This window comes from Nycticebus coucang, chromosome 12 (genome assembly GCF_027406575.1).
Source record: "Nycticebus coucang isolate mNycCou1 chromosome 12, mNycCou1.pri, whole genome shotgun sequence".
Taxonomy (NCBI): Eukaryota; Metazoa; Chordata; class Mammalia; order Primates; family Lorisidae; genus Nycticebus; species Nycticebus coucang.
In genome coordinates, this window is record NC_069791.1 from 25,026,446 (window position 1) to 25,045,863 (window position 19,418).

General features: G+C 37.2%; 1 protein-coding gene across 1 annotated transcript in view; it reads right to left on the reverse strand.

The window, feature by feature from the left end:
- The window catches only part of MUC19 (mucin 19, oligomeric), a 157,878-nt gene that overhangs the window by 62,106 nt on the left and 76,354 nt on the right, over positions 1-19,418 (reverse strand). The window contains 9 exon segments of the mRNA XM_053556581.1: positions 1,459-1,560; positions 3,045-3,140; positions 9,548-9,613; positions 11,261-11,347; positions 11,541-11,627; positions 12,256-12,321; positions 12,438-12,659; positions 15,119-15,199; positions 16,091-16,177. Coding sequence (XP_053412556.1) covers positions 1,459-1,560; positions 3,045-3,140; positions 9,548-9,613; positions 11,261-11,347; positions 11,541-11,627; positions 12,256-12,321; positions 12,438-12,659; positions 15,119-15,199; positions 16,091-16,177 — 894 coding nt within the window.

Here is a 19,418-nt window from a genome sequence, read left to right on the forward strand (position 1 = left end):
ATGAGTGGCTTGATAAAAGGAGACTCAGAACTTTGGATGGGGTTGGGATATGTTTTGGATATAGCATTGACAGGCCTCATTTAGATGTGAGAAGTACCACAAGAAAAGAAGAGAGAAATCAAGGATAAGTTTACGTGAGTGAACTGAGTCAGTGATGATACTATTTACTAATATGTGGAAGACTAGCAGAACAGGTGTGAGCATGAAGGGAGATCCAGTATTACTGAGAATGCTCTAGTTCTGAGATCCTAATATCAAGAATTCCACTAAGAGAAGAGATGAAGATGGAAATCTTAGATTTACAGAGACATAAAACTGCATAAAGTAGCAAAGTTCTACTGTTTGGGTATAGCAGAAAAGAGTTCACTCTCTCCTCACATCTTTAATCCTTCCAGAATGTTCTCTTCCATGTGGCCTATATTTTACCTCACTGGTGAGAATAGAATCTCTTCGTCCTTTCCCAGACTGGGAGCTACTATTCACTTATTTACTTACTCAGCACATATCCAACAGATATTTATCAAGTACTCAAAACAGAAAATGAGCTAGGCATTGGGTGTACAATCATAAATAAAAATAGCCCAGGCAAAAAGATCTTTCTCTAGCTTTGACAGAAATTCACCATGTTGGTGACCTGACTAGTGATAAAGAATGACTAGGCAAGGCATCAACAATCTACACCCTGTCCTAGTTCCACCACATATTCATCCTGTGACTTTTGGATTAACACACTGATTTTTCATATATAAAGTGTGAATATTACTAACCCAATGTCAACTGCTCAGGGAGGTCATAAGATTCAAGTAATTTAATATATGTGAGAACAGTGTACATTTTATACTTGGTATACTTTTGTCTGATTATCATTTTTATTTTTGTTAAATAGATTAAGATGACTCCCAAATAATATTATACAATGATTAATGACTGTTTCTATCTTTATTTTATCAATTAAGTTGTACTCAATATGTCCAGTAAAAAACAAGATATAAGAATGGTATTATTTTATTCTACCAATTACATTTTTCAGGCAAAATTTTGTGAGTAAGTGTGTGTGTGTGTGTGTGTGTGTGGTGTTCTTTATGTTCAAAGAAGTATTTATCAATCAATTTATTTATTTTATTTTAATCTATATCCTCAGTCCTTTGAAACAAGAGTTATGAGACACAAATGTTTGGTGAGCTGAGGCTGCATGGGTGTTTTCATTCACAGGGTACTGGCAGCTGAGACACCAGAAACTCCAGGTACCTAGTTATCAATGGCAGTGGTTCAATGTCAGTGCTGCAAATACCCTGGTCCTTACTGTGCCCTAAAGAATAGGGCATGAAGGGAATCTTCCCTGTGTTTGTTTCCTCTTTGTTCTGAAATCTTATACCCATTATATAGCTTGACCATTAGGCCACACCCTGGTGAAGAAGGCCTGGCTGAGACCTAGTAAAGACTCATGTACAGACTTGCCTGAGTTTCCAGGACTTGTGGTTCTGATGCTAGGTTTCCCGAACGTGCTGCTTCCTCCAGCTCCTGAAGTTGTTCCAGGTGATATCACAGGTGTGACGCTTCCTGAGATTTTTTTCAGAGACAAAAAAAAAACAAAAAACAAAAAACAAACAGCTTAAGGAACTGGCTTTTATTCAGTCACTGTGACCTGAAGTTTACTCAGTTCAATGACATCAGGACTTCTTGCTCAGAAAAGGTATACAGATTTAAATCTGAAAATACGCTAGTTACAATGTCACAATCTTTATTTTAAACATGAAATTTCTATATGCCCTTGACACTGAATGTGCCTCTTCCTAAAATGGCCTAGAGGTTGTCACTCCAGATTAAATTCTTCTCTCATCTGTACCATTTTCCATAGCTGTATTACATACTTCTTGCCTTTGTCATGTGTTTAAATATTACTTTCCTTTAAAAATTCTAAGCTTTACAATAACAGGACCATCTTCTGGTATCTCTGGTATATAACATAATACTAACCTCTCAATAAGTATTGTTTTATACAAAATATAAGTGTTTGCATTAATTCACAGCCACTAAATTCTTCCCAATCTCTTTTGTTAAATCAAATTTTGACCTAGAAGCTTACATTTCTGCTAATTAGCTATGATTTCAAATATGAACGATCCTCCAAATGTGACTTCACCTGAAGCTAAAGTAGTTGCTGCATCTGATCTTTTTTTTTTTTTTTTTCATCTGCTCTTTTAGTTATATCCAGTTTTAAAAATAATGAGGTTCTGCCTATAAATTGTTGCTATGCTACAGGTGCTTTGTGGAAGAAGATTCGTTTTGTCTTGTCTTGTTTTGTTTTGAGACAGAATCTCACTCTGTTGCCCAGGCTAGAGTGCAGTGGTGTCATCATAGCTCACAGCAACCTCCAACTCCTAGGCTCAAGCAATACTCCTTTTTTTTTGTTTGTTTCTTAAACAGCTTTATTGAGGTGTTAATACATACACCATAGAATTCATGCATTGTAAGTAAAAAGCTTCTGCACAGCCAAGAACACAGTAAATAAAGCAAGCAGACAGTCCTCAGAATGGGAAAAGGTATTTGCAGGTTATGTCTCCAACAAAGGTTTAATAACCAGAATCCACAGAGAACTCAAACATATAAGCAAGAAAAGAACAAGTGATCCCATTGCAGGCTGGGCAAGGGACTTGAAGAAAAACTTCTCTGAAGCGGTAAATCAAACAATACTCCTTGCCTCAACCTCAAGTAACTGAGACTACAGGCATGTACCACCAACCTGGGCTAATTTTTTTTTTTTTTTAATTTTTTGTAGAGAGAGGGTCTTATTATTGCCCTGACTGGTCTTGAACTCCCAGGATCAAGAAATTATTCTGCACTGTGCTCCCAGAATGCTAGGATTACACACAGGAGCCATTGCGCCCAACCAAAAGTTGATTGTTAAAATTATTTTATTACTGCGAGAATTTTCCTCGATCATTTCTCTTGTAATTAACTTCTATTTTTAAAACTCACTTGCTCTTGTAATAATTATATATAAGACCTCTGTGTTTGACCATTGGTCTAATACTAAGATGTGCTTCTCTCATATGCTGGGTTTCCAGGATCAGTGATCCCCATGTTTGCTGTCCCAGCTGTGTTCCCCCTGACTGCTCCCGTGGTAGCATCTGCTGACCCTTCCATTGCACAAAAGCAACAGGAATTACATTAATTGCTAAAATTTCTAAGAAATCAGGAAAACATTAAGTATTCCTAGACATTCTCATCATTTATTCCTTTGAGTATTTCCATAACTTTACTTTTGACCAATGCAATTGATTTGAATGAATAGGCCTCTGTGATTATTTAGCCACTTACTGGGCACCTAATCCCACTCCAACTCACTGTCTGGCATCCCAGTGCTTCTTCCTGCCAGTGTAGTTGATTTATCTGATATTCCAGTTGTTCAGGTTAAAAAAAAATAATTAATATGATAAAGCTTAAACTAAACTCAATGATTAGTACTGTTTCTATGACTACTTTTACCATCCTAATTAATGCCTTTCTCCTCTTACCTGAAATATTACAATTGTTTCCCAACTTCACTCAACTACCAGGTCCACATACTTCATCATGAATATATTATCTGCTCAGCAATGTTGTATGAATTCTTAAACATTAATGTGTATAAGAATCACCTGGTGAGCCTATTAAAAATGTAAGTTTTCCATTTCTTCTAGCAGAAATTCTAATTTATAACATTGAAGAGAATAAGCTTTTTGTATTGCAGTTAAACTCTTAATATGCATTTCCAGTTTGTAGGATATCAGAGAATAAAAGAATTAGTTAATTAACATGGAAGGGCCAAAATTAGATTGGCCAAATTTAGAAAATCTAAAGAAAAATATAAGACTAGATTCAGGGTCAACATTTGGGGCAGGAATACATTCTAGGTGATGTATTGCAAAAAGTGATGCATAACATCAAGTTCCCACTATCAGTGAAGCTACATTTGATCACGAGGTTTAAGTGGTGACAGTTGGATCTCTCCTGTGTAAAGTATTTTTCCCCTTTGCAATTAGCAAAGTTAAGCAAGTTTATTGCGTGATACTTTGGCATCGGGCAAATACCAGGTCCTAGTCAACTTTTCACCTAGTATTTTCAGAATTTATGTATGTCCCTTGCCTATTTCACTCAGGGTTGTAAAACTGATTTTTTCTAATTACATTTTTTTCAACATGTATTGTTGGCAGTTTTCTTTAAAAAGAGAGACTTCCCCTATCAACTGAAACTTTTTCGATATCTTGATCCATAGTATTTAATAAAAATACTTGATAATTGCTTAATTTTTCCCTTTTATTTGCCAATTTTCAGAGTGAGAAATTGGCAAAATAGCTATCTCCATCATTATCAAACCCATTGTCGTTTTTGTTGTTTCTCTTTATCAATTTCCACTGAGGCATGTATATCTTAATATTATCAATGTGTTTCGATCACAGTAGTCATTTTTTTGCTGCCTGAGATTTCCCAGATTTGGTCAACGGGAGCTCCTGCAGTTTGGCGACCTTGTCATTTTGGCTGATCTACCTTAGTCTCTGAATGCTTCCTTGTTTTCTGACTCAAGAAGTCCCAAGCTGACTGTGTATTTTCCCTGCCCCAGACTTGCAATTAGTCATTTCGCGAAGCAACAGTGAACACAGAAATTTAGGAGTCCAAACTGGGTGATAGGAGTTGTTCATGGCTATCAAGGTGCCATTGCTTTTAGACTATTTCGATGATCAGAGTGTGTATATATATGTTTCTATATGTTATAAACACATGCATAAAATCTAAATGTATGTTTATATTTATATGTCATATATGTGTCATGAGTTCATATTAATACTTCCAACTCAAATGGAACATGACAGGGACATATTTTAATTATTTAACGTTTGTTTCTCTTTTCTCTTACATTTAAAAGCTTGGTTTCTGATATAATTCATATTGCTTTCTAATATATAAAAATCATTTCAAAGTAAGAACACTAATATAACTACTAAGAATAAAATTGATGAAGTTTAAGATTTCATAGCAATCCTGTTGTCCTTAAAATATCTGACACTATACAAGGGAGGGTAGGGGAATGAGGGAGCAGGGATAGGGGAGAAAGGAGAGGTATGGAGGGTCACAGTGTATAGCACACCTCTTGGGGGTAGGACACAATAATAAGAGGAACTTTATCTAACAAATGAAATCAGTGTAACCTAAATCTTTGTACCCTCGATGAGTCCCAAACAATAAAAAAAAAAAAAAGTACCAGAAAAAATTTATGAATATATATATATAGACACTAAGCATGTATAGTCTAATCATGTGAAATAATTATTTTCACCATTTGACTATAATGTGAGTTTCATTTATTTATTTATTAATTATTTATTTACTTTTGAGACAGAGTCTCGCTATGTCACCCTTGGTAGAGTGCTGTGGCAACCTCAAACTCCTGGGCTTAAGTGATTCTCTTGCCTCAGTCTCCCAAGTAGCTGGGACTACAAGTGCCCACCACAACACCCAGCTATTTTTTTTTTTTTTGTCATTGTTGACATAGTTGTTTAGCAGGCCCAGGCTGGGTTCTAAACCACCAGCCCCTGTGCGTGTGGCTGGTGCCGAGCCTGTAATATGACATTTAATTAAGTTTACTTGTTTTGGTTTGTTTTTGATTTTATTGTTGGGTATTTTTATTTTGATTTAATTGTGTGGTTTTTTTAATACATACATTTTCACTTTTCAAAAGCCAAAACTCTATTTAAAACAATATACAGAGACCTCAAAGTCCTCGTGTTCTGTTTTGTATCCTATAAGTAGCTATTGTGGTAAATTTTTAACTTATATTCCATGTTTTTGCATATATATTTATATGCAAATACATATGCACATAATATATACACAAATAATTTATATGCATTTACATGTAAATAATATATTTGCATGCATATATAATATGTACCCTTACAAAACATACATACATGTAGAAAATATGCACACATATATACACACCCTCTTTCGTCATAAAGATACAAAATCACATGTATGATTCCACTGCTTTCTTTTTTTCTTTTAATAAATTCTGGAGATAACCCTAGGTCATTACATAAGCATCTTCCTCAGCCTTTTATTAGGATGGCCTAGTGCTACTTTGTAGTGTGTTTTGTTCAATCTGTTTTCTTTGATTGGAAATTTGAGTTGTTACCAAGCTTTTTCTCCTGGAAACAAGGCCAGTATCAAAGCTTATACCTATGTTAATTTGTGTTTGGTTGTGTAACTTCAGGGTAGAGCGCTGAGTGGGATTTCTGGGTCAAAGGGTAAGTGAATCTGTAATTCTGTTAAGTTTTGCCAAGTTGCCTTCCATGGGGCTGTAACATTTTGTGCTCCCACCAGCTATACAGAATACCACCTGTGTCTTTCCAGACCTGTCAACAGGGCTGATGTCAAACTTTTGGATTTCTGCCAATCTAAAAAGTGAGAAATGATATCTTAGTGTAGTTTTAATTTGCATTCTTCTTATGTGCAAAGTTGATAATATTTTTAGAACTAAAAGATTAAGAACTATTTATAGTTCTTTTTCTGTGGACTTCAATTCACATCTTCTATTATTCTAGTTTTATTCAGACTTTGCTCATTGTGCTTTTTGTAAGTGTGACTATATACCAAGGCTGGAGAGTCCTAGCAAATCGCAAAACTTACGAGATTCTTTGGGACCCTGACACAATATGCTTTTCCATTTGGCCAAAAACACTTGTGTGTCGTTAAGAAGTGTTAAAGTTTTCCTTCTGTAAGTTTTGCTCTTTTGTAGGATTATTTCTAGGAATTTTTTTATTGTTGTTGTTTTTACAAATTAGAGTTTTGTCTTCTAATACCAATTTTAACTTGTTATTGTTTGTATTAATAAAGACAATTTTTACAGATTCGTGCCTTGTTAAAAGCTCTTACTGTTTGCGTTTTTTCCATTGATTCTAGTGTTTTGCAGGTATACTATTATATCACCTGTAGATAGGAATAACAACATATTCTATTTCAAATTTTATGCTTCTAATGACTAATACCAATTTATTAATAACTGCAAAACATGTTAAATAGTAGCAAAGTTTAAAATAATTTATTTGGCTTACTGTTACCTATGAATTAACCAAGTTCAACAGTTTTTAAAAATAAGTTGCAGAATTGACTTTTCAGTATTAATTCTTCCAAGTATATGGTAGGTCTTTTGAATATGTAGATTTAGATCTTTTTTTTTAATTACAGAAACTATTTTCTGATTCACAATTTTAAATATTAGTTCTGTTCCTTTTTTTGTCTTCTCCATAAAGCTGCAATAATACATATGTTGGATATTTTTATCTATTTCCTATAACTGTGTCCTTCTGTGACCCATTTTTACCTTTTTTGAAAGTGTCTGCAATGTTGGGTAGGGAGTCTCTTCTCAGCTCTATCCTCTAATCCCCTTGCTGAACTTTTAGTTTTATTTATTTTCTATTCTATGTCAAGCATCTTGATCCTCGATCTTTATTCTTTGAGATAATTTTTCTTTTCCTTCAATTTATCTTTTGAGTTTTCATCATTTTCAATTTAATACCGTCCTGCTGCTTATATATTTTTACCGATTTTTTAAATTTATAATTATTGGTGTCTTTTTCTAGTTGCAATTATTTTAGTTATTTTAAATTTATGTTGATGTATGTTTTAGTATTCCTCTGCTTCATGACTGAATTTTTTGAATTTGCTTGCCATTACTACATATTTGTTCTGAAAAAATTTGCACAAAAGAATAGCTATGTCCAGGCATTCTTTTTCTTTTTCCACTGGGGTTTCCTGTGCAGGGAGGCTTTTATGTGGCTTCCTAGATTTCTCAGATCAAGGGCTCCCTCTATGTTCCTATAGCAAAGCAAGTCTCTTTCATAAGTGGCACCTTTTCTTCATCTTCTGATTCTTAATTATTATCCTGTTTAATTGAGACTCTTGTCTTTATACACTTCTTTTTCCTTGGACACCCACACTCCAAGGATTCCTCTACCTTTCAAAATGCCTCCCTCTTTTCTGGCTGTGGGTGGTGCCTTCTGAGACTTTCAGGTCTCCTTCCACACACTCTCCTCTACTCTTTCTTTCAACTCCACATTCTCCATTGCTCCTACCGGCCAGGTCCTAGATCTTCCAGTATTTTCCATTAGTGTTGGGGGCCTTTCCTCCTGGGGCTGAACTCGAGTTGATTGAACAATGGGTCCGACCACTATTAGGACCTCTTTCTCCCTCTCTCTTCTAGGGTGCCCTTACCCAAATCTCAGCTCCCCTCTGAGCCCCAGAGCCATCTTTACCAGTCTTTGGAGTGCTGGTCTTCTCTGCCCCCCTAAACACTCCAGGTATGGACTCTTCATTGATCATTATGGTTTATAGACGGGGATATCTGTAGATTGTAATTTATGTAATTTTCCATCATTTTCCTGCCTCCTTTTCTATTTTTTAAGTAGCTCTTCCATTGGTTCCTTGAGCTTACTGCTACCTGATTCTCGAGCATAAGCACAAATTAACATGTTGATTAAGGAACATGTTGATACCATGACTAACTAAATATACTCTGCTAGTGATAAAGCATTTTTGATGTATTTGAATATTTAACCCGGTCATTCGATATTTACAATAGGGACACAATATTTAAGAGATTAGATAAGAAAGATATTCCACTGATTCATCTGTGAATACTTCACTCCACCTGCTTCCTTTCCAGAGGTCAATAAATGATGTAATAAATGATGCTATGAAGTCCTCTCACTTGAGGAGTATTATTGTTTGTACTCAGAAAATGTATGTAGTGAGTTGTATCTACTCGGACGTATAAAAGACTGAGATTTGTTTCTCATTTTGCTCCCTCTTAGCAGACTGTCTGCGATGTGTGTCCCATTCTGGTTTAATGCCCATTCAATAATAATCCCATTTTTTATTCTCTGCTATCTTTGTGGGGAAGGTTTCTAGATTTGGGAAGTAGTTTGTTTTCAAACCTACTTCCCTAACACCTGAAAGATGATGGCTTTTTATTCCCCCTGAGATTGAATAGATGGCTAAAATTTCCTTCAGCTCACTTGTAGTTTGAATTTTTCTTCAAGTTAAGCATATAGGTATAGCTCACTGTACACTGATCACAATACATTTTTTTTAAATAAAATAATTATCATGTTTTCAACTCCAACTAACCAGTCACCTTGCTAGAATTGCCTGTCAAGTTCCTACTCTAAAATCTGTCATTAAACAATTTCTGGACTTTGATTATCTTCTGCTTTGCCTTGTTTGGGGCTTGTTTGTATTATAAACTTTAATTTCTTTTGCACAGAAATGAAGTTCTATGAGAGGCATGTCCTCACTCTAACTGCTCTTTTATGTTGTCTCCAGTATCCAGTATGACAAAGCACACACAGCAAATATTACTTGATTTATTTCTGATCTTCCACAGTTTTGACATTACATAGGTAATTATAATTAAAGTCTCCAGGAAACACTGTTTCTGACACAATTGTAAGTAATTAAATTATGCTTCTACTGTCTGTATTTATTCTGATTATGCCTCTTTTCCTACCTGGTGCTCCAGAATAGTTCTCACCAGCAGCTACAGTGGTGGCTGCATTCCCCGCTCCAGTTGTTCCTAATTGAAAAGAACAACAGTGCTCAGTCTGAAAAAAGGTTTACAAAATCAGCAAATAAAAACTACAGGACACCCAGTTAAATGCGACTCCCAGATATACAGCAAATACTATGTTCTACTTATTGCGTGGAATATACTTATGCTAAAAATGATTCCTTCTTTGTGTGAAATTCAAATTCACTTGGCATTCTCTGGTTTTGTTTTTGTTTTTCTAGCAATCTAGTCTACACAGAGTTATGCTGAAAGTATTCTTTGAAAAAATTCAGAGTTTCTTTGGAGGGGAAATGAGGAGGGACTAGGATTTAAACTATCCCTGTTCACATGATTGCAAGAGGGACTTTACCTAACAATTGCAATCAGAGTAACCTGGCTTATTGTACCCTCAATGAATCCCCAACAATAAAAATAAATAAATAAATAAATAAATAAATAAATAAATAAACTATCCCTGTTCTTTTGCCCTAAAATTATAGCCATGGCTAAATCCACTTAAACCTATAAGAATCTGAGTTCCCAAGTACGCTTGTGATGCAACCGCCATGAAAGTGACTAGTGGAGGGTGGGCCTGGCCTGCTGAGTTCCCAGGTGGGCTGGGACCAGAGCAAGATGTTCTAGCCGTGAACATCTGGCCAGACCGAGTGGTATTCCAGCAGGCTGTCCTTTGCTACCTGGTAACCACAGTATTGGGAAAACACATCCATTATTGTGATAACTAAGTACTATACCTCTTTTGAAGCGAAGATTTGGAAAAGCCATAAAATAGAAATTTTCTTGAAAATATTAGTTATTTATATACCATTCTTCCTATTTTTTTTCTGGATGACATTGGATTAATACCAAATAAAATGAGCAGGGTTCTGGTGAAAGACTGTCCTTCTAGACAAAGTCACAGCCTTCAAATGATAACCCCTGCCCCCTGCTGTGCCTTTAAATTGTGTCACTTCACTGTGTGGGGCTCTAGCTATTTCACCAACTGATGGCCCAGTATTCCCTTTCAAATAAACAATGCATATCTATTATGATTAAGCAGAACAGATTGTGACAATCTCTGCTCTCAAAACATCTCTTGTTTACATTTCTCCATTTCCAAATATGGCACACTCTTTCTAAAAACTGATCATAAAAATCTCATACTAAAGTTAGCACCCCTAAGCACGTTCATTTACTTGTTTTGTGTAGATAAATCTGTTTATTACTTACTTATTTAACATTCAAGTATTGGAGCCTAGTTTTTCTCACTCCAGGCAGTACATTGGAGACATAAGGCTTTTAAAGAAATACTGATGCCTAGTTCCTTCTTCCACAGATCTAGATTCAATTAGTCTGTGAAGGACTCTTCAGCATATATTTTCAAATTTTTTTCTGATTGATAGTAATTTGTAGCCAGGATTGTAAACCATGACCCCAACCCCACTTCAGACTCACAGACTGGGGCAGGAGTCTTGGAATCTACATGGCCCATACCACAGTCAGGGATTGCAGTGATTATACAAGATTAAATACTGGTGGTCAATAACTGGGCTTCCTAACTCCTGTTTCTTAAAAATTCCTTTTCTTTCTTCACAATGCTGCCAAATAAACAGAACAGGATAGATCCACACCCCCCGTTTTATCCCTGTGCTGTCCCTGATCTCTCCCTTTACTTACCTGGTTTGCTGCTTTCAGGGGTGCTGGCTGGGATGGCTGAGGTTCCAGGGCTAGCCGTGGTGGAGTCTGCATGAACTCCTGTGGTCCCTGACACCGAGAACGAGAAGTGAACAGATTCCTGTTATTCCTGTCATTCCTATGCGTACTTGGGAGTTTTCAAAACAAAAGTGAAAGATGCTATCCCTCCACCAATTACAGCCGAATTTACAGATCACCACATGCTATGGGAGGCATCGTTGGGAGTGGCTGAGACATCATGCCCAGCCCCACTGATCTTTACCAGAACCTGTGTCCCCATTACCTGCTTCACCCGGGGTGCTGCCACCTTCACTTCCGGAGGTTGCTACAGAGGATACACCAGGTTTGCCTGATATGCCAGATTTAGAAAACATGAAGTTAAATCCTTATTTAAAAGTGACCTGAAATATGCTTGCTTTTTCTCTTAAAAAGAAAAAAAAATAATAAAAGAATCTATCCCATAAATTTCATTGGCATGTTAAGTTCTTGTTCAAGGTAAATCAGATAGATCAGGTAACCCTGACAAGGTACTGATTACACTAAAGTATTCTTTCTTAATAAAATAGAGGAAACATGTAGATGATTCAATGCTCAGCATTGACTAGCTCAATATTGAATTGTCTTATCTCTTCCTACTAGACTATCTTATGTCTGTAGCAAGCACCTTTCCCCCACTTGAGTAACTCTTGTCTTGCCTGGTCCTGGTCATCTACATCTGTATGGCTATTAATCCTCCCTCTCCAAAGTCACGTTGAGTGAGAACAGGTGTATGATCTTATTCTTTTCCTAAGTTCCACGGAACATTTACCTCCGTCTCAGATGCAGAACAAATACCTAATATTTGTATACTTCTGATCTTCTGCACACTTGGAATTACCTTATTGGATGCCTCAGAAACCTGATTTCTGACTACACTTTGAGCAGAGAGCCCACGAGTCTACTGATTGAACTTCATGCTGCTCATGCAGCTTGGGTACCTGTTCTTCCAGATGCGTTTTCCCCAGCAGCTCCAGTGGTGGTCACTTCCACTTCTGCAGTGGTTTCTAATTGGAAAAATAACAGTGCTGGATGTATATGGAGAGTTATGAAGAAAACACTCAGAGGACATTTCTTCATTTTAGTCATTTGTTGCTACAATGCTGTCCTTGCTTGTCTTTACTGAATCTCATTATCGCGTCCCCAGGCCTCAGTGAATAAGCCTGTGTTGGACCCCTCGCCACAGCCTCCATAGAGGCTTTGTCTTGCCTGCTGGGTTTCCCGTGCTGGCGGCCCCAGCGCCGGACCCTCCAGATGTGCTGCTGCTGCCGGCTCCTGTGCTCGCTCCCACTGGTGCTCTGATCGTACCTGATAAACGTAGAGGCAGTGGTTTCAACGTATGGTACTTTAGAAGGAAAAGATGGGGAGATTCAAGTCAAAATGCTAATCTTCTTGAACATTTCATGTTCTGACAGTTGTGCCCCTTTAACGGGATTTAACAGGCACTGGAGGGTATGCCCTGACTTGCCTGATTTTCCAGGGCTTGTCCCTCCCTGGCTTGATTCCCCAGTTGTGCCGCTTTTCTCCCTTCTCGGGGTTGGGGCAGTGGCGCCTCCTGGTCTTCCTGATCAAAACAAAAAATGAATAGCATATTAAAAAATGGCTCATACATAATCGATCCATTTAATCTTCTAAAAATCCTTCCAAAGAGGTACTATTGTTATTCAGCAGCTGTGATCAAGTGACTTGTTCCAGGCCATCCAGTTGTTTGATGGTGTATCCAAGAACCCAACTCAAGCACTCCAGCCCCAGAGCACTTCTCAAATGATCCGTGATTGTAAAATGTCCAATCTATACTAGATTGATGCTTTGAAAAATGCCATGGAAGTAAATAGAGCAATGAAAATTTTAAACATAAACCCAAAACACAAACCTTTACAAGTATTATGTCAAATTGTTCTATTTTTTTTTTTTTTATTGGCAGTTTTGGCTGGGGCCAGGCTTGAACCCGGCACCCCTGGTATATGGGGCTGGTGTCATACTCCTTGAGCCACAGGTGCCACCCTCAAATTGCTCTATTTTTAAATACTTGTTTTCTCTTTCAGCTTTTATCACATCAAAGACAGTCTGGATGGCACCTAACTGCAGACCAGACTTTGACTATCTTTGCTGGAAAATCACTGTACATACTGCCTGACACCCAAAAGAGATAGGCGATTTGTCATTATTACCCAAGTAATTTTGATTCAGATTTTAGGAAAGATAAACTAAATGGTCATCTCTCTAAAATACTAATCAGTTTATTGATCTAATTGGAATTAACCAGTTTCTTAATTTGTGCTACTCTATGAAGATGACATCTTTTAACTCATTTTTTTTTTATGTAAACTCTATCTCATTCCAAACAGAATTTAAGTCATAAATTTTAAGTCAAGAAAATTGCAAAGGAAATGAAGGAAAAATAAAATTAGGCCAAGGACTAGTTAATAAATGCATAATGAGAAGTAGTCCTGTACATACACTAAAGAAATGCCTTTTCATTGTATGTAATGGAGTTTGATTTTTCTTAAAGGCAATTAGAACAATTAAAGAATTTTAAGTAGTGGAGTGTCATGGTGATAGTTGAGCGTCTGGAAGGTCATTCTGGCTTGGTATCCACTGATGACTGGTGTGGAAATTGGAAGGGAAGTGGGGAAAGATCAGAAATTTTAGAGCAATGTTCTCCCCGGGTGAGTATCTATTGTATAAAGGGCTTGTTAAGACACTGTCTGCTGGGCTCCACTCCAACAGCTTCTGATTCTAGGCAGGTGGGCCTAGAAATTTGCATTTCTAACAAATTCCCAGAAGATGCTAATACTGATGGTCCAGGAACCATGCTGTGAGCACCACCTTGTTGGAGGAAGGTGAGCCAAGTGGAAGACAGGGAGACTAGGAGGAAAATGTTTAACACGGAACCAAAGCAGAGGCAAATGCAATGCAGAGAAGAATCTTAAGAGCTACTTAAAATTATGAGCTGATTGCATGCAGAGCAGCAGTGAACTTGGGCTGGTTTGTTTTTAATCCAAATTATCTGTGCTTAACAACTACCAAAATATTTTATTCATGAAACCAAAAATAGTTAATCTTTCATCTAGGGGCACAAGGACAGGCAAATTCTTAGGGGCTTTGTAGGAGGTACGCTCTTAGGCAGAGACCACAGAACTGTGGGGCCAGCTATGACACAGGGGGCTTAGGAATCCATGTTCTGATCCTGCGTCTACCAGCTGGGACCCTTCTGTGAATTTCACCCTTCTTGGGAATAATGACAATTAACTACCTTAGTGTTAATGTTGATTAAATCATGTATAGTGTATTTGAGCATCATTCAAAAATTTTCATGTGCCATAGAAATATATTACTAGTATTTTATTAATATATCAATATCAATCATTGATTTTCCCCATAGTCAGCTCAGTTGAGTTAGGTGGCTCTGACACTTGGCCCTGTTGTCTAATGCTGTATTTACTGATGAGTTAGACTCCTCATAGAAATGAGCTATAGAAGAGAAAGCATTCGACTATTTCTTCATCTCACCTTTTTTTTCTTTCTTTTTTTTTTTTTTTATGAAACAGAGTCTCAAGCTGTCCCTGGGTAGACTGTTGTGGTGTCATAGCTCGCAGCAATCTCAGACTTTTGAGATAAGCAATTCTCTTGCCTTAGCCTCCCAAGTAGCTGAGATTACAGACACACGCCACAACACCCAGCTATTTTTTTTTTTGCTGCAGTTGTCACTGTTGTTTTTGCATGCCCGTGCTGGGTTCGAACCTGCCAGCCCCAGTGTATGTGGCTGGCTCCCTACCCACTGTGGACACCGCCCCGTCTTACCTATTTTAAAGACTGTGTCACTTGAAATTCCATTGTCAGCAGCTGTGGTTGATGATACTCCAGATGATACTTCAGTTGTCCCTGATGAAAATAAAGAGAAAACTAGGCAGCACCTGTGGCCCAGTGAGTAGGGCGCCGGCCCCATACATTGAGGGTGGTGGGTTCAAACCCAGCCCTGGCCAAACTGCAACAAAAAATAGCCAGGTGTTGTGGTGGGTGCCTGTGGTTACAGCTACTCGGGAGGCTGAGGCAAGAGAATCGCCTAAGCCCAGAAGTTGGAGGTTGCTGTGAGCTATGACGTCACAGCCCTCTACCAACAGCGACAAAGTGAGACTCTGTCTCTAAAAATAAAAACAAAAAAACAAAAAAAAAAAAAGAAAGAAAGAAAAGAAAAAGAAAATAAAGAAAAAACAAACCCCTGGCTAAAGAAAGTGCATGAACATCACCAAGTACACAGTTCATTAGAAATACTTTAAGAAAGCCACTTATGAAAAAATATGAAAAGATATTACATATAAGAAATAATCAACTGAGCCTAATATTTTTAGGTGTTTTTTTGTTTGTTTGTTTGTTTTCTTGTTTGAGACATGGTCATTCTGTCACCCTGGGTAGAGTGCTGTGGCATCATCATACCTCACAGCAAGCTCAAACTCTTGAGCTCTAGCAATTCTCTTAATTCTGAGTAGCTAGGACCACAGGTACCTGCCATTACCCTCAGTTGGTTGAGTTTTATTTGTTTGTTTTGTTTTTCTATTTTTAGTAGAGACAGGGTCTCTCTCTTGCGCAGGCTGGTCTTGAACTCCTGAGCTCAAGTGATCCACCCGCCTTGGCCACCCAGAGTGTTAGGATTACAGACATGAGTCACTGCACCCAGCCTCTAACTTTTATTTTGAAAAGTATTGTCCTGAGCAGAACTGCCTGAAAACAGTTACTTAGCTGAGGCTGGTCTACTTGGCTCTGAACTTAATTTACCTGCTATGCCCCCAGCGCTGGTGAAGGTGGGGCTCACTACCATTGTGGCTGCTGCTGGGGTGATGGCAACAGAAGTGCTAGTAATGCCTGGGGAAGACAGAGAATAAACTTCTTATCCAAGGTCAATTTGCACTTTATTACCAACAGATGATTTAACTGTTTAATCAATTTCTTTGACAGAAAATAGAATAAATGAATGCAGTGACTTTCTGCCTTGAGTTCTCTAGGATTTTTTTCTAGTTAACTAGTACTCTTATTTATTTTTCCTTTTTTTTTTTACAAATATATCTTTCTGCATTTTGAATTTGGTCACGCTAAGTTTTCATACACTTGTCTAAATAAATGATTTAAAATAAGCAGAAGGTTAGGCCTTAATCACTATTGATAATAACACTGATAATAACAACAATAAACTCAATTATGAAATAGCTAAGACTTTTATACTTAAAACACCTAAAGAGTAAAATACTTTATTAGATATACATGTGTTTTTTCCTCAGCTTATATTCTTTTTGAAAAATTTTGAGATATTTACTACTGTTACAGCTGCTGTGTCACTAATTAATGAAAAGAAGAAAACTGAAAACCATATTATAGCCAATCAGTATAAATTTATCAAAAACAAGGTAAACTTGTTATTTTAAAAAGTTTGAAACCAGTGGGCAAAGTCTAGTGTACTACTTGTTTGAAACATTTTGCCAAAAGCCAAACTCTCATATAAATTCTTTCTTAAAAATCCAAAGGTTATGAATAATTTTACCCTTAGATATTTTTATGTCATGTGCAGAGCCAGGAATTTATATATTGACCTATACTAAATGGTTCAGTGAAAGAGCCTAGAGTTCGTCCTGACAAGAGAAACAGAAATGCAATTAATTTGCTGGGGAAAATATTAGAATGACTACTCTCCTGTTAGTTTTCAATATAGATAGTCATATATTATTTATTTAGTTAATAATAATTTTTGTCATTTTTAAAATAGCATCATGATGTACTTTCAATGAATGTATGTGTCTGTATATATACACAGACATATATCATGACTACACATACCACTAAATACAGAATTAATGGAATAAATGTATATTTATTTGTGACAAAATCAATTCTCTATTAGAGGAGGCTGATTTTTCAGCACAAGATTTCTTCAGCTTCTCTCTGCTTCTGGTTATCTGCAGATTAGAAATAGCTAATTAAATAGCATTTAGTCTATAAGGGCTTCAAGGGGAAAGGAGAAATATTTTTTAAGATCTATTTTTATGATTTGATATAGCAAGTTCATGAATATAAATTTGAAGTTATCAGTAAACAACCATTGTGCTATTGTGAATTATCATTAAACTATTGAAGGAAGAGGCCATGTTTGGGTTTTAGTTTGTTGGTTTGTTTGTTTTGAGACAAAGTCTCACTCTTGTCCAGGTTAGAGTGCTGTGGCATCACAGTGCACAGCAACCTCCATCTCCTGGGATCAAACAAACTTCTGCCTCAGCCTCCTGAGTAGCTGGCACTATAGGCTCCTGCTCCCATGCTTAGCTAATTTTTCAATTTTTGGTAGAGACAGGGGTCTCACTCTTGCTCAGGCTGGTCTCAAACTCCTGAGCTCAAGGGATCCTTCCACTTCAGCCTCCCCAAGTGCTAGGATTACAGGACCCATGTTTTGCTTTTGTATTCTCAATGGCTATCCATTGCCAGGGATGTGGTAGGAGTTCATTAAATGGTTGATGAAGGGTCTTTGAACTTAAAAATAAGCCTTCATCAATTTGGGATTTCAAAAGCAATAAAGTGTCAGGTGTTTTCTCTACTTCAGTGTTAATTTCTACTGGAAATCCCTGGCTTTATGCAATAATGCCATCTATAATTTTACAGAGAAGGAGGAAGAGGGGGAGGGAGAAGGGAAGGACGGAGGAAGAGAGAAGAAAGAACTTGCACATGCTATTTGATCCTCACACTGGTCTTTCTCTCTTTCATTCCTGCTGTTTACAGTTCTCTGTACCTGGAACATGGATCTTTCTCCTCTTCTAGTTAAACTTATCTTTTCTTCAGTCTTTCCTAAGCTCCCGAACTTGATTAAATACTCTTTTCATCCTGTAACCCCATTTTAAGCCCTTCATAGTTCTTGTGTTCATGCAAGTTTCTATTCTATTTGTTTTTGTAATTACTTGATTGATATCTATCTTTCTGACTAGACTGTAGGCTCCAGGAAGGCAAGAACCATGTCTATTTTAATTTAATTTTATATTTCCAATGCTTTTCAGAACGTTTAGCACATAATGGGTGCTTGATAAGTATTTGTCCACAAAATGAATGAGTGAATGAAGTCAAAGTATTATGCCAGAGGGTAGAGCACAATGGCTGACTAGTTACATCAGTCACCAGATTATCTTAGACAGAAGCAAAGATTTTAGATGAAAATAAAAACCAAAAAAAAAAAAAAAAAAAAGCATAGCTCAGATGTAATTCTGAGACGAAAGTGCCAGGACCTACCTGAGATCCTACAGGAAGAAACTGTGGAACAGAACAGGAAGAAGCAAGATTTTGGCAGACATCAATTCCTGGGGAACCTGGAGCCCCATGGAAAGGGCTACTGGGAGTGTTTGTTTTTTCTCCCCTCACATCCCTTGTAGTTAGCAGGCTCCTAAGATGCTGGAAAGCTTCTCTACATTCATGAGCCCAAAAGCTGCTGCTGCCACTGAACTAGAGTCTCTTGAGAACAGAGCACTGGGTTTCCAGTCCCCTCAGAGTAACATTGTTCCCCTTCACCACAGACCCAAACCAAGATGGTGGGTGCCATATTGCTCCTCCATTCATTTTCTATTTTGTGCCTTTGTATCCCCAGGGACTTCAGCTCTTTAGTTTTCCTGTCACTAGCCTCACACACACATTTCCCAAGTCTTGCCTAGATTGCAGTGGCCACAGGGCATGTCATCATCAGAATGGCCAAAGTCAACATGAAAGAGAAACTACCTCAAGCCCTGAGGTGAAAATATCAAGTAACTTACAAAGGAAAACCCATCAGACTAACAGTGGACTTCTTAAACCGCTACAAGACAGAAAGGAATGAGGTCCTATCCTTAATGTCCTTCAACAGAATAACTGCCAGCCAAGAATTTTGTATCCTGTAAAACTAAGATTCATAAATGAAAGATAAATAAAATCTTTCTTAAATAAGCAAACACTAAGGGAATTTATGACTACTAAATGCCCCTACAGGAAATGCTCAAAAGTTCACTATAGATACAATAGCACAATAGATACAGATATCCACAAACATAAAAAAAAAAATCCAAAATTTATGGCTCACAACTCTTAAAAAACAATATCACAAAAA